Below are 14733 nucleotides of genomic sequence, written 5' to 3' on the forward strand. Positions count from 1 at the left end.
CACTTACCTATTCCAATAAAAACAGCTTTGTATCCTTCTTCTTTCAAAGTAGAGAGGTTCATTCCATTCACTGAAAGGCCTTTACCACATATCACCTATCAGAAACGACATTTAATTTCCTTTTTTAGTTTCTGAACTTTATCAATTAGATCATAGACATGTATATGAAACCATCTACTAACTATACATTCCAAATAAGCTTAAAGTGTTAAAAGCAACTTCATATGTTCCTGACAAAATTCTCTGTTTTAACTTGAATTTAGGAGACGCATTTGTAAATTGCCTCAAGCAGAACTAGTACTAGCAATCAGTGCCAAACATCTATTTAGTTAGATTCAATCCAGCAATTCAAGAAACTTATTAAGTATGTTGGTACTGTTTTAGGAACTTGGAATAGAGAGATAAAAATTAAACCTTCCTTACCCTTAAAGAGCATACATTCCACTGAGGAAGAGTATATCATATATGCAAGTGAGCAAATAAAAATAGTAATAATTTCAACAGAATGTTAAAAACAAATTAATCCAGCAAAAGCTTTGGTAAATTTTGTAAACAAAACAAAACAACCCTTATCTATAAAAAAAGACACCTATAATATAGATCCATATCTCATCTACGATGAAGGCTAAATCAGCGATCACAAAGTGTCATTTATTTGCCTAGTTTACTCTAATACTTATTGTTATACTACTTAATTGATATTTTTATTTTTATCCTGGTGAAAAAGAATGAAAAGACTTGTTCATCTGAACATTAACATGCTTGAGAAAAGACTTCACCAGTTTGTACAGTAATGAACATTGATTTCTTAAACAGGAGATAATATGAATCAACCATGGATACAAATGGCTAATTTTTTCTGGTGTTGAAGGAAGATTCCATATCTATATATTTCTCAGGAAAACTTTTGAAGATAGTGAAAATTCAATTCAAATTCTGATGCAATGAACTGGAAATCACTCTCCACATTTGGGAGGTAGCTAGTACTAATGTCTTATTATTATAACTTGGGAAATAAAGGAAACAATAACTTGAACTTAGATATTTTTTCCTTTTAAAGGCGTCTTATTTATAGTATCACAGCATATATAAAAATGGAATTTTACCTGTACAGTTGGAGAACATTTTCCTTAAAAATATCCACCCAGGTGTTCCTGTGAAAGCATCTTCTATTAAAGGAGATGAGGAACTCATCTGTCACTTCTAATCTTAGAGAACTACTTGGGCTGGGGCATTGGAAGATCAAGTGATCTTAACTTGATCTCTCCTTTTCTCAAATGTTACATAGCACATTTCTTTGACCTTTGTACCTATTCAATTCGCATGCATGCCATCCCCTTCTACTGTAACGTAAGCTACTTGGGAGAAAGTTTCAAACCCCCAGAATTTAGCAAAGTTTTTCAATCTGTCAATTTATATACATTTTTAAACACAGCGCCAGGCACTGTACAAAAGGCTATGGGTGCAACATTCTTTTTCCCTCAAAGAACTTATATTCTATTGGAGGATATGACATGTATACGTATATTAATGATATATTCAAATTCAATAGCAAATTAAAAGTGCACATGAGAAAAATACAAAGTAATCCAGAGGAGGAGCTAGCGTTTCTGGAGAATGGAATCAGGGAAGGCCTTATGTTAGAGATGATACTTGAATTTCATTCTGAAAATAGTTAAGAATTCTGAGTCAGAGGTAAGAACATAGTAAGAACAGGGAAGAGCCTTACAAAGGCACAGGGATAAGAGACAGAATGCTGGTGTGAGAAATAGCAAGGAGGTTACTTTGGGTGCAGTAAAGAAATTTTGAAGGGGAGTAATATATAATAAAGTAGCAAAGATAACACCTGCAATTGTCCAGGTAAGAAGTCGAATGCAATGCATGAACTGAAGTGGTAGCCAGATGTACAGTTAGCTGTAAAAGTCAAATTGATAATTGGAGCTTAATAAATATTTCTTAATTGAATGCATGCCAGCACTATTTTTGTTTCCTTTTACTTCCCTTGTTCAGTTGTTTTTCAGTTACTATCTGTTTCTTGGTGAGCCCATTTAAGGTTCTCTTGGAAAAGATACTGGAGTGGTTTGACATTTCCTTCTTCAGTTTTTTTTACAGATGAGGAAACCGAGGTAAACAGGGTTAAGTGGCTTTACCAGGGTCTCAGCTAATAAGTATCTGAAGCCAGATCTGAACTCAGGAAGAGTTTTGCTATCTCCAGGCCAAGCACTCTATCCACTGCACCACATAGCCTCTCTTATTCCCCTACAACTTAACAAATTGACTCGTCATTATCCCTCATTGTTTGCATGTGATTTTAATTTTTACTAATTTAAATTGGCTTTCTCCACGGTGTTAGAATGGGTAAATACTGCACTAAAATATGAATTGGCTTTATAAAGGCTAAGACATCTTTTCATTGTAATTTGGTAAAGTTAACTTTATTCTAAAAGTCTAACTATGACAAAACTAAAGAAATGCTCAAATAAATGTAATTTCTCTACACCATCTATTTTATTTTTAGTGGATGTGTGGAAAGGGAACTTATCATGTTGCCACTCCATATGCTGAAGAAAAATACACACAGATGCCTCAGCAGTTCCTTCCATTCTTGAAAATTTCAGCAGGTATACCATTAATTTGACATCCTTGAAATCAAAGACCAAGACTGCTTTTTTAAGGGGCTACTAGGGTCATTGACATTCTTGGGGAGCACTGTTTATCTTAGTGAGTCCTAATACTAAGTTTCTGCAAAGAGGCAGGCTGCAGACAATCAGTGAATATACTGCTTATCTGCTGTCCAACTTAGCCCTGAAAATGTGACCTTCTCTACAATCAGCTTGACCGGTGGTCACTTAGCTTTTGTTTAAAGACCTCAAGATCAGATTTTGTTCAGGTTGATTCAGACAGAAGCTTCCAGTCCATTATGAACTCATTAGACTTGACATCTTTGTATATTCAAATAGTTTTGTGATTTCATCAACATGGGTATTCCAATCATGATGAATATAACAGCAACGACTCCTTTCTATGTCTATCTTAAATTCACCACAAATATCCAATCAACATAACTGGGGTCTTCTCTGCTTTTTCCTAACAGAGGGTCACATGAATTGTCAATCAGTTATGCTTCAGAGGACCAGCCCATTACATTTTATCACAAAATCTGTTGATGGCATTCTTTACTCTAGTTTTTCATGGCTCCTTTTTTGCTATGTATTGATTGGAAAAGCCTGCTCAGTCCACCATATACCTCTCCATTGCCCTCTGAGTGACACTCACTTCTAATTCCTCAGAAGCTGTTGTCTCTATGACTCACAGCTATATAGTGACAGCTACACTGACTTTAGGCAAAGAGGAGTAAAGAGCATCATACGTTAGCTTTGCAAATTCAGACTTGTAAATTGAAAGCAAATATCAAAATATAACATTGTTCAGTGATTCACTGAGTGACACTAATAATAATAGTAATACTTGAAGGTTTACAAAACATTGTATAAATGCTATTTCATTTTATCCTGGGAGATAGGTGGAATTATTATCCATATTTTACTGATGAAGAAACTGAGGCACACAGAGGCTAAGTGACTTATCCAAAGGCACACTCTGAGGCAAGATTTAAACTAAGGACAGGGGAAATACAATTCTATTATCCATCAGTCTCTTGCCTTTGAAGTAAGGAAGAAAAATGCCTTTCCATCAAGCCAGATCTCCTATTTGATCTTCAGTCTACTTCAGGAAAAGGAGAAACACCATACAATCTAGCATCGGACTCCTCGCTCTGAGGGAGGAGAAGAAAGTTCATTACATCAAGTCTCTAACCTGGTCTCCTGCCACAGGGGAGAAGTAGCAGCATCATTTCTTTAGTTCTATACACCTGCCCTGTTTCCTCAATGGCCTAAGGTCCTGAAAGAATTATACCCTGAGGAAAAACTCCAATGGAAAATCAAAACTTCTCTATACCCATTCCTCAAAAATTAACACCCTTCCTCCTTTTCCCCTTCCCCATCTCATCAATTCCAAAACCCCTGCTGTCATCATTCAAAACTTGTTCTTCTCTCCCCACTCTCTGATCCCTTACACTTACTGTCCTCAGCCCAAAACCTGGGAAGTCCTCCTCTAAAGCTACTCACTCCCATTGTGCTCTCTAGAACGGCTGTTCCATAGGTAACATGCTTGCTTTTACCCTAAATTATTTCCTTTTCCACTTCTTCCATCTTCTAGCTTTCACTGAGACTTGGCTCCCTCCTGAAAACACAGTCTTTCTGGGCTCCTTTTCCAGCACTGGAAAAGTAGAATTTTCAGTCATTCATCCTAGCTCACTTGTTTGAGTAGTGGAGATTATAAAATAGATCATTTCAATTGTAGGAATTTAAATTCCTTTAAAATGAACAAAATTAAATTAGTATGAGAAGTGAGGTAATTACTGTGTTTATGTATATGTATACATTTGTATAAATATATATGTGTGTGGATATATGTATATGTATGTACAGACATATGTGTATATCTATCACACATACACTCAGGGAAAGAAATAACTTTTCTTTCAAATATATCCAATAAGGGTCTGATATCCAAGATACATAAACTAGCCACTCTCGTAGTTCCCTATAATCTCCAGCATCAGATATAAAACCTTCTGGCATTCAAAGTCCTTCATAATCTACGCACTCCCATTTTCTAGTCTTACATCTTACACCCTACCACCTGCTGCACGATCCAGTGAGAATAACCTCCCAAGGCACCTCAGCTCCTGACTGGACATTTCTACTGGCTTTCCAGTATGCCTTAAAAGTTCTCTCTTTTCTCTACCTCCTGGAATTCATGGCTTTTTTTTAAGACTTCATCTTCTACAGGAAGCTTTTCCCAATCTCCTTTAATTCCAGTGACTTCCCTCTGCTGATTAGCTGTATACATACATACATATACATATATACATTTATATACACACACACACACACACCTGTGTGTGTATACACAAATACACGTTATTTGTATATAGTTTTTTGCATGTTGTCTCCCCTATGAGACTGTGAGCTTTTTTAAGCAAGGTATGTCCTTTCCTTTCTTTTTGTCCCAAGAACTTAGCAAAATGCATGACCCATAGTAGATATTTAATGACGGTTTGTTGACTGATTGTAGGTTCAGAACACTATGCACAATGCCACCTAGCCCCCTTTAACAGAAAAGAAATACGTTGATGCTAGCAAGTATGCTGGAAAACAAGGCAAATTGTATGAAGACAGTGGTATCAAGTTCTAGGTCAAACTACAAGGTTATAGAGTTCTTCAACTGTCTATATGTGGTCTTTAGTTTTAATAGTGTTTGTCTTTCTAGAAAAGTTACAATTTGACACGATGAATCTCAGAGCATATTCCAGTTCGCTCAGTATTTCACAAAGTAATGCCTATGTATCTTTGTTCTATCTTTCACAATAAATTCAGATTATTTAATATTTCTATTCCTCAAGGATCTAATCCTCATACTTAACCCCTTTTCTTATTTGAATTTAATGAATTTTGCAATATTACCATAAATTAAATATAAACTAATATTTATGATGATTATTTGAAGCACAATGAAGTGTCCTCATGAATAATAACAGCACGGAATAAGAAACACCCACTTACTCAAGTACGGATGCTCACAAGAACCAGTTTAGTGAGAGGAGAAAAGCATGAGGTTTGAAATCTATAAAACTCAGTTTCAAATGATGTCAGAGAAAACTGGAATGACTCAAATCAACTGATGCAGAGAAAAGTGAGCAGAGCTAGAAGATTAATATATAACAACACTACAAAAATAATTTTGCAAGACTTCAGAATATAATCAATACAATGATCAATGAATATACCAAATGACTAATGATGAGGAATGCTACCCACCTCCCCACAAAGTGGTGATGGAGTAAATGTGCAAAATGGGACAAAACTTTTTGCATGTAGCTAATATGACAATTTGTTTTGCTTCAGTATGTGTATTTATTACATGGATTTTGTTTTTCTTCTCTTTCTTTTATGGAGAAGGGGAAATTGAGAGAACATACATACCAGATTTTAAAAAAATTACATTCTAGTAAAACTAAATAATCATTCATCCATCCATTAATCCATTTAACCATAAGTTAGTATGAGTCTATTAAGATTTGCATTTATCTAATAAATATCATTTCCTGAGTATGTTTTCATATATATTCCTTTTATATATGTGTTGGACTAGATATCTAACTCTCAAAAGATGTGATTTTTTTTTTGTGTGTAAAGATACTGCACGTTAATATGTGGACTTTCAAGTCTGCTATCTAAGAGATAGCTCAGACAACTTTGGAGAAGTTCATTCGTAAAGTTGGCCATCATTTGATGAACATTTCATCTGTAGACACTTAGGAAGATGAGCACTGAAGCTTAGGTTGAGATGAGGATTTTTGAAGGCGGTACCCCTCCGCAAAAAAAATAACAACTTCGTTAGGCATTTAGGTGAATGCAAAGAACCAGACTCGACATGAAACGAAACACAAAGATAATTAAAATATGATTTTTGATCTCATGGAACATATATCTTCACAAGAGTTGTGTAAGAATCCATGATTATACATATGAAGCTTAATTGAATAGGAGTGTAACATAGCTGTAAATGTCTATGGAAGATCTGAAGAAGAAAACACAAATTTCTGATTGGGGAATCAGGAAATAATTAATACAGAAAGTAGTATCTGTGTTGGCCTTTGAAGGAAGATTAATGATTCAACAGATTGAGTTTGAAGGCTGTGATCCAGGTATGGGGATAAAAATAAGAGGGTGGGAAAGGCTAGAATAATAAAGAATATATGTCAATTTAACTGATTCTAAATATAGCTTTTTAAAGCTGCCACATTTTACTATGATTCATATTGAATTTTCAGTATATTCAAACATTCAGGGCTTTTAAATTTTTTTTTTAATCTAAAGAAGTTTCTAGCCATGCTTCCCTCATGCTATATTTATGAAGGTGATTCTTTGGACCCAACAACAGGCCTTTACCAATATCCACTATTACATTTAATTTTATAATTCTAGCTTTACTGAAAATTTTTTGAATGGTAACAGAATCATCCAACACATTAGCTATTCCTCTTATCTTCGCAGCATCTGTAAGCAAATTTTTAAAAAATATATACCTTCTATGCCTTTATTAAAGTCACTGATTAAAAAAAACAATATCAGAGTTAAATGCTCTGGTACATACAACTAGCTTTTTCCTTACTGGCATAGAGCCACTTATGACTATCTTTGGGGAGATGTCCAGTAATTCAACAATTTTAAAATTCACTTAAATGTACTCTCATCTAGCCAGTATATCATCTTATCAAACAGATTTTTCAAACGCTATGCCAAGATTTTGACATGCTACTATTATGTCTAAGCTTGTGATTCTTAACCTGGAGTCTATGCGCTTGCTTAAAAAATATTTTGATGATAGTTTCAATTTATGTGTTTTTTGTGATCCTATGTATTTTATTTTATGCTTTTACAAACCTTATTCTGATAAAAGGTCTATGGATTCCACTGGACCCCCAGAGGAGTCCCTACTGTACACAAGGTTAAGAGCACCTGGTCTAAAACATTAAAAACATTTTATTCATCCATCAGTTTAGTTACTTTGTATAAAAAGGAAATGAGGTTAGTCTAACTTGACCACTTTTGATGAGGCCATATGGTCGTTAGTGATTACTATTCTTTTTACAGACTTACAAATGTCTGAGTTATTATTAAAGTTCTAGAATTGTGCCAAGAAAGAAAGAAATTAGTCTTGCCTGTAATTCTGCAATAGCTTCCCCTTCTCTATAATCTTTCAAAAATTCTTTAGAGGAGCCAATTTTTTCAGCATTCTAGATGGTGACTCAAATATATTGAGAGCAGCTAGGTTCTTTCTTACCATCTCTTCACTTATCTTGGGTCTCAATTCCCTGTTACATTTGAACAGATTTACATTTCAAAAATAATTACAGATGTACCACATTTTATGCAATACACGTGTTGCTGAAAATTTATATATACGGTATAATTTGATATTTTCTGATTAACTCATGCTATGATCTGGGGTATGATTTTATTTTTATTTCTTATTAGTTTTATTTTAAATTTAGAAGTTTTAAAATTTTTACTTTCAAATTTTTAATTTTATTAATATCTATACTTTTACCTTGCCTTTCTTTCTAAATATTTAACTATTTTGAGGCCCTTGTAACAAAAAGCAGAGGGAGAAAATATGGCAGCAAAAGTATGTGAAATGTTCCATAACGAAAGCTACCCACTTCTGAAAAAAGGGAGGATCGTTCATTTTTGCATATCTTCTTCAGGAACAAGTTCGGTCATGACAGTTACATTTTCAGGTGTGTGTGTGCGTGCGTGTGTGTGTGTGTGTGTGTGTGTGTGTGTGTGACTAGTGTTCTTTGAGTCATTCAGTTATCAAGAAGCTACGTATCACACAGGATATAGTGTTGAGTATGGATGACCTTGGGCAAGTCACTTAACTCTATTTGCCTCCCTTTCTTCATCTATAAAATGAGCTGGAGAAGGAAATGGCAAAGCACTCCAGTATCTTTGCCAAAAGTCCAAATGAAGTCATGAAGTGCTGGGCACTACTGAAAGGCATGAACAATCATTCTATATTGTCTTCTGGTTCTGTTTACTTCACTCTCAATCAGTTCATATGTCTCCCCAGACTCTCCAAAGTCTTCACATTCTTTTTTTCTTATGGTTCAATAATATTCCCTTACAGTCATATTCAAAAATTTGTTTAGTGATTCCTCAGTCAGCGAATTCTATTTTTAGATAATTTAAAAAATTGTATTCCTTTTCAGCTGGTAGTAATAACTAACATGCTAATTTTAAGCAGCTATAACTGCTAATTATGGGCAAAGAATGGGAGGTGGATGTATAGATTCCTTGGAGACCCTGTCAGAAAACTAAATGGGAGGGAGGAAAAAAATATGGAAGTAATAGGGTGGGTCCCCAGTGAGGAAGAGTTTACCTCTTACATCTTCATGAGTTGAAGGAAGCAGACAATCTGGTAGCTTCCTACTTTAATTAATCATTCTTATCAATAGAATATTAAGCTCATTTGTTTTCCTGATACTGAAGAGAAGTCAGTGCTGTTAGCACCTTCTAAATTTCATTAAGAAACTCAGATGTCCTCATTCTAGTTATGTATTTGGTTTCATTTTTCTAAGTTTCTATGGCGTACCAGAATTCCTATCAAATAGCTATTCTCTGTAAATATACACAGAGAGGAAATACACACATACACATACATGCATACGTATGTATGTATATATGTATATGTGTATATAAAATTCAATGGGGAAGGGAGATATAAGGAAGTCATTATTCATAAAGCAAAGAATAATCCATACTTAATATTTTTAAAGTAATATTTATTAGCATTAAATTTTTTAAAGGGTACTTTACCAATGCTTTTCAAACATTATTGAGCAGTAGTTATATTTCAAAGTTAAGTTTTTTCTTCTCCAAGGGAGAGTACTTATAAAAGAGTAAATATAAGATAATAGAAATTGCTTTTTGCTTTTTCTCCTCATATACTAGAAATAATTTATGATGCTAAATGCTATGGTGATGAGCATTTTGTTATTCACTTTCAAAAACACCTCCTACTTGTAGTTGCAGAATACATTATGTAAAACAGGCTACTTTCTTAATCTATTGTGTTATATCTGTTATGAAAACTTAAAAGATTTGAATTAAAATATCAATATGTTCCAGTAAAGAACCACAGAATATTACCCTTAATTGATTAAAAAGGATAGCTGCATCTGGAGTTCTATTTTTAAAGTATAATACACCATCCCTTCTACTCTCTTTAAGAGAACAACAAAATCTATTGTTTCAATAAATGAGGAAAACATTCTGAACTGTAGCTTTCTTTGTTACTGAGTCATTGCTTATGTTGATGGTGGATTATCATATTAACAATGCTCATTGTAAGCATGTAGTAAGTAAAATGTCTCTCTGTGAAATTGATTACAACAAATAAAGAACTAATAAAAAGTGAAATGTGACTTTTGGGTAGGGGGTAGCGAGAACCCAACTAGCTTGAAAAAACTTGATTAAAGAAATCAAATCCTTCCATTAGCTATCCTGAACCCCTAAAGCAATTTAGGAATTTATTTCTTACAGACAATTAATCACATGCAGGCATGCCAGATGAAAACTATTGATTGGCCTTTTCCAGACTAGTGGCATTCAGACAGTAGATAGACAAATGCCCTAAGCAAGGGGGAGCATCTTTCTGCGGCTGCCTAGTGCAGCTTTTAATTGTTCTGTACAAATGTGTATGACATTTTGCTGTTAATGTTCAGTCGAGCACTCACTCCTTTCCATTTCGGCTATACACAAACAGGTGATATTTTTTCATTACCTTCACTCCAAGGTCCTTCATGAGCTCAATCTCAAAATTCACAGCATCATATGGCAGTCGAAACTGAGGGATTTCACTTGTGCTAGGATAAAGAAAAATTTGTGAAACAATTACCAATCATAAAGAAATGACAAAATGTCCTTATCAATCAACATTAAAGACCTAAGGACCTATTTGAGAGCATTTACTGTTTTACAGGGGCATTTTTCACATCATTTAATGAGTGCCAGAGACAGTTCAAATTAGTATTCACACAGCAAAGCTTTTCACTGGCCTATAGCAGTTATAAGGAGGAAAGGGATATGTGAAGAAAATGTTGTAAGCAGCTGGAAACAAATGTTAGAGAGAGCTAATGGTTAAGAACCATTTAAACTTTTTTAGCTACTCAAATAAGCTATATATTTTATTTATCTATTTTGTATATGTGTGTTATGTGCACACATGTGCACACATAGACATATGATATATATGCTTAGAAACAAATACTATGTGTATCTATATGTATGTGCGTATATGTACAGAGAGAACAGAAGAGAAGAGAAAGAAAAGAAGTGAAGAGAAAGGTACATATCTCCTCTGAAAAAACAATACCTAATAAGAATGAACTAAACAATCAAAGGGCTATCATCTTCCGTAAATATTTCTATTGTCTTCGTTTAAATATATTAACCTCTATTTTTATTATTCTGCTTAGAAAATTACAAGTTATATTGCATGTGGTCTACAGAATAAATTTTAAAGGGAACTAATCTTCCATTATGAAAGCTTCAAAATGTCTCCCAAGGTTAACACAAATGATAAAGTAAATGCTATCTGACATCACTACTTCCTGTCTACAATAAAATCACAAGGCTTTTGGGCATGGCTCTAACATTTTAATGGCACAATGTTTTTTTTTTTACACAAGGGCAAGACAAAGTAACTTTTAAATGTCTTTAGAAATTTCATTTACTGTAGCAAAAAAAAAAGGTTTTATCATGAACTTCTAGTAAATGAATGCCCTAAGAAAATTAACGAAATTTCCTTTTATACAAATGTCAACCACACTATTAACTAGCTCTGTAATCTTGAATAGGTCATTTAACCTTTTCCTCAGTTTCTTCCTATGTGTAATGACAAAATTGTATACAAAATAAACTCAGAAAATATCATAGCATTGTTCTATAGGCATAACACAATCTAGCAGGAATAAATTTAAAAAGTATAATACAAAATAATGAGAAATTATAATTGCATAAAATATGTGACTCATCTACTAGGGCCCACTCAAGATACTCTCTCTCTCTCTTTCTCATTATAAAACATGTTAAACACACTTAAGGAACCAGAAAAAGATATTAAAGGTTCGTGGCTGGTTTGTTACAGTGTAACCAAAAGAAAAATGGTATTTAAATTAATTGGTAGTTTTGGTGTTATGCCAATCAAATAATCCAGACATAAAAAATGAGTTAAAATAATAATAAAATTTATTTGGGAAAACAAAAATCTGAAATTTTAATGGAAAGATAAGAAAGTTGGAATGGACATAATAATATTTTCATATTTATACTATCAAACCAGAATAATTTAAATTCTTTGATAGTGATTTTCAAAAAGGAAAGAAGATCTCTGAAATAGACTACAGATGGAAATATCTGAAACAACTGAGCTCAATAATTCAGTAAAACCAAGAATCTAAATTATCTGGGGAATACTTCTCTATCTGATGGGAATTATTGGGAAAACTAAAAGCATTCTGGCAAAAATTAGTTTGGACCAATATCTTACACTTGGATCAACAACATACGCCAATAAACATAAAAATAAACCTGAATATTGCAATTTACATTAATAAAATTAATTTCAACATTAACAAAAGTTGGAAGAAAGCTAAGTCAGGTGGATTTAACAATTATGTATGATGGTAAATTCTTAACTAAACAAGGAATAAAAGCAGCCACAAAAAGTAAAATAAATAACTTTGCTTAGAAGAAATTAAAAAGCTGTTATACAAATAAAACTCATGTTAACTAGGGTAAGAAGGAAAGTCGCTAATTGGAGAAAAAAAAAACTTTGATTCAAATATCTCCACACAGGGTGTCTTATTTATAAGATAGTCAACTAAAAGAAATATATGACTCCCAAAACACATTCCCCAAAAGGTAAGAGGTCAAATGATATAATTCTCATTTTATAAATTAAATTCATTTTTGCTATCCTGAACTTGATTATTATAAGCATTCTAAATGATGATGAAGAAAATTAAGTATTGCATATGAAATGGTGACTATCACATAGACCTTTTTAAAGATGTGTACATACATACATGTTTCTATTATATGTATATAGACATGTGATTATATGTCTATATACATACTATATATGTATATATACATATATATTATATGTATTATATATACATATACATATAATAGAAACACACATGTAACTATAATATACATCAAATTCAGCACATTACTTCCAAAGCTTGACTGTTTGCCTGTTTCCCTCTGAACACATTTCTGTTTTCTATCCATTCAAAAAATGCTTCATTGGTGCATTAATTTTTCCTTTCTTTTTTTTGAATTACTATTCTGTTTTCTTTTCCTAACTCTTTCTCTCCTCAATAAAGAGTCTTTTTTATAAGTAAGCATAACAAAGTAAAGTAAATCCATAAATTAGTCATTTTTGAAAACAAACATCTCTCTGTACTTCCGTTTCATCAGCCCTCTGTTAAGAGGCAGGAACCACATTTCATCCTTGGTTTTTTGATGTCATATCATCATTGCTGTGATCAGAGTAGTTGTCTTATAATACTGTATACTTATAATTATTTTTTTCTTTCTTCACTGCATTCATTCACACAAGTACTTCTAGGTTACTCTGCATTTATCACTTCATTTTAATATTAATATCCCATTAGATTAATATGTAACTACTTCCTCAGTCATTCATCAATTAATAGGCACCCCATTAGATCCAGGTGAATTTTTTTTGGTTATAACAGATTCCACCATGAACAGTTTTCTACATACAGATTCGGTGATCTCCAGTTTTCTTTGACCCTGTGGTATATAAGACTAGTTATGATATAGGTGGATCAAAAGTTTGTATGATTTAATGACTTTTGTCCAAAATGCTTTACAGAATGCCTGAACTAATTCACAGTTCTATCAGAAATGTACTAGCATGCTTGTCCTATATAAGCCCCACATTTAACAATTGCTATTCTCCATTTTGATCATCTTTACCAATCCAATGAGCATAAGCATATTTACTTTGCATTTTCATATTACTCTTATTGATATGCTTCATTTTTTCATGTGAGTGTTCATAGATTACTTTTCTTCTTTAAGAACTGCTTGTCCTATGCCACATATTGATTAGGGAATGGGTCTTATGTTTGATATATTTGAATCAGTTGTGAATATATCTTGTCTATGATATTAATCAGAGAAATTTGCTGCAATATTTTTTCCTTGTTAACTATTTTCCTTCTCATTTAAATTGTAATGATTTTGTTTACATTAAAACATAGCAATTTAATGTAATCAGTATTGTCTGTTTTATTCCTATGATCCTTTCAATTTCTTGATTAATCAATAATTCTTCCCCTATAAATGGTTGTGGAGGACATCTTATTCTTGCCTCCTCTCACATATTTAAAATGGGACCTCTTATGTGTACTTCACATCTCCATTTGGAGCTTATTATATTATGTAATCTGATATATTTGTATAAACTTAATTTCTGCCTGGACACCTTTTCTGTTTTCACCTATTTTTTGTTAAATACGGATTATTCATATCCTGAGGAATAGTTGTTTTATGCTTTATTCAACATGACATTATTATGGCTGTTATTTCAAATCTGCCCCATTGATTTTGATAAACCGGTACCAAATAGTTTTAAGGAATATTATTTTGTTATCTAATTTGAGATCACATATTTTGACCCAATTTTGTCTCACATTTTAGCATCAAGAAATCATTTGAAAATGAATTAACTAAAAATATTTTTCTTAGGTTTCTAGATCTTTTACTCCTCTGAATGAATTTGGTTATTAATGATTTTTTAAGTTTTATACATTACTTTGATAGTTGAATAGTATAGCAGCGAATAAGTAAATTAATTTAGGTAATATGGTCATTTTTATTATATTGGCTTAGCCTAATGTGAGCAAGTAATATCTGATTATTTAAATTATCTTTGTTTGTATGAGGAGTGTTTTGTTATTGTATTTATATTATCCTTCTTTGTGGACTCTAATATATTTTATACATTTTGCAATTACTTTGAATGTGATTTTCTCTCTATTCCTTCTTGCTGTGTTTTGTTGGT

At 32.8% G+C, this 14733-nt stretch overlaps 1 protein-coding gene across 2 annotated transcripts in view; it reads right to left on the minus strand.

The window, feature by feature from the left end:
* The window catches only part of DPYD (dihydropyrimidine dehydrogenase), a 1077299-nt gene that overhangs the window by 709166 nt on the left and 353400 nt on the right, over window positions 1-14733 (minus strand). For both annotated transcript variants that reach the window (XM_072644083.1, XM_072644082.1), the window contains 2 exons: window positions 10414-10495; window positions 8-95 (listed from right to left, as the gene is read on the minus strand). In XM_072644083.1, the coding sequence (XP_072500184.1) occupies window positions 8-95; window positions 10414-10495 (170 nt within the window). The remainder of the gene's footprint in view (window positions 1-7; window positions 96-10413; window positions 10496-14733) is intronic.

The sequence above is a fragment of the Notamacropus eugenii genome, chromosome 2, assembly GCF_028372415.1.
Source record: "Notamacropus eugenii isolate mMacEug1 chromosome 2, mMacEug1.pri_v2, whole genome shotgun sequence".
In the NCBI taxonomy this organism is placed as follows: Eukaryota; Metazoa; Chordata; class Mammalia; order Diprotodontia; family Macropodidae; genus Notamacropus; species Notamacropus eugenii.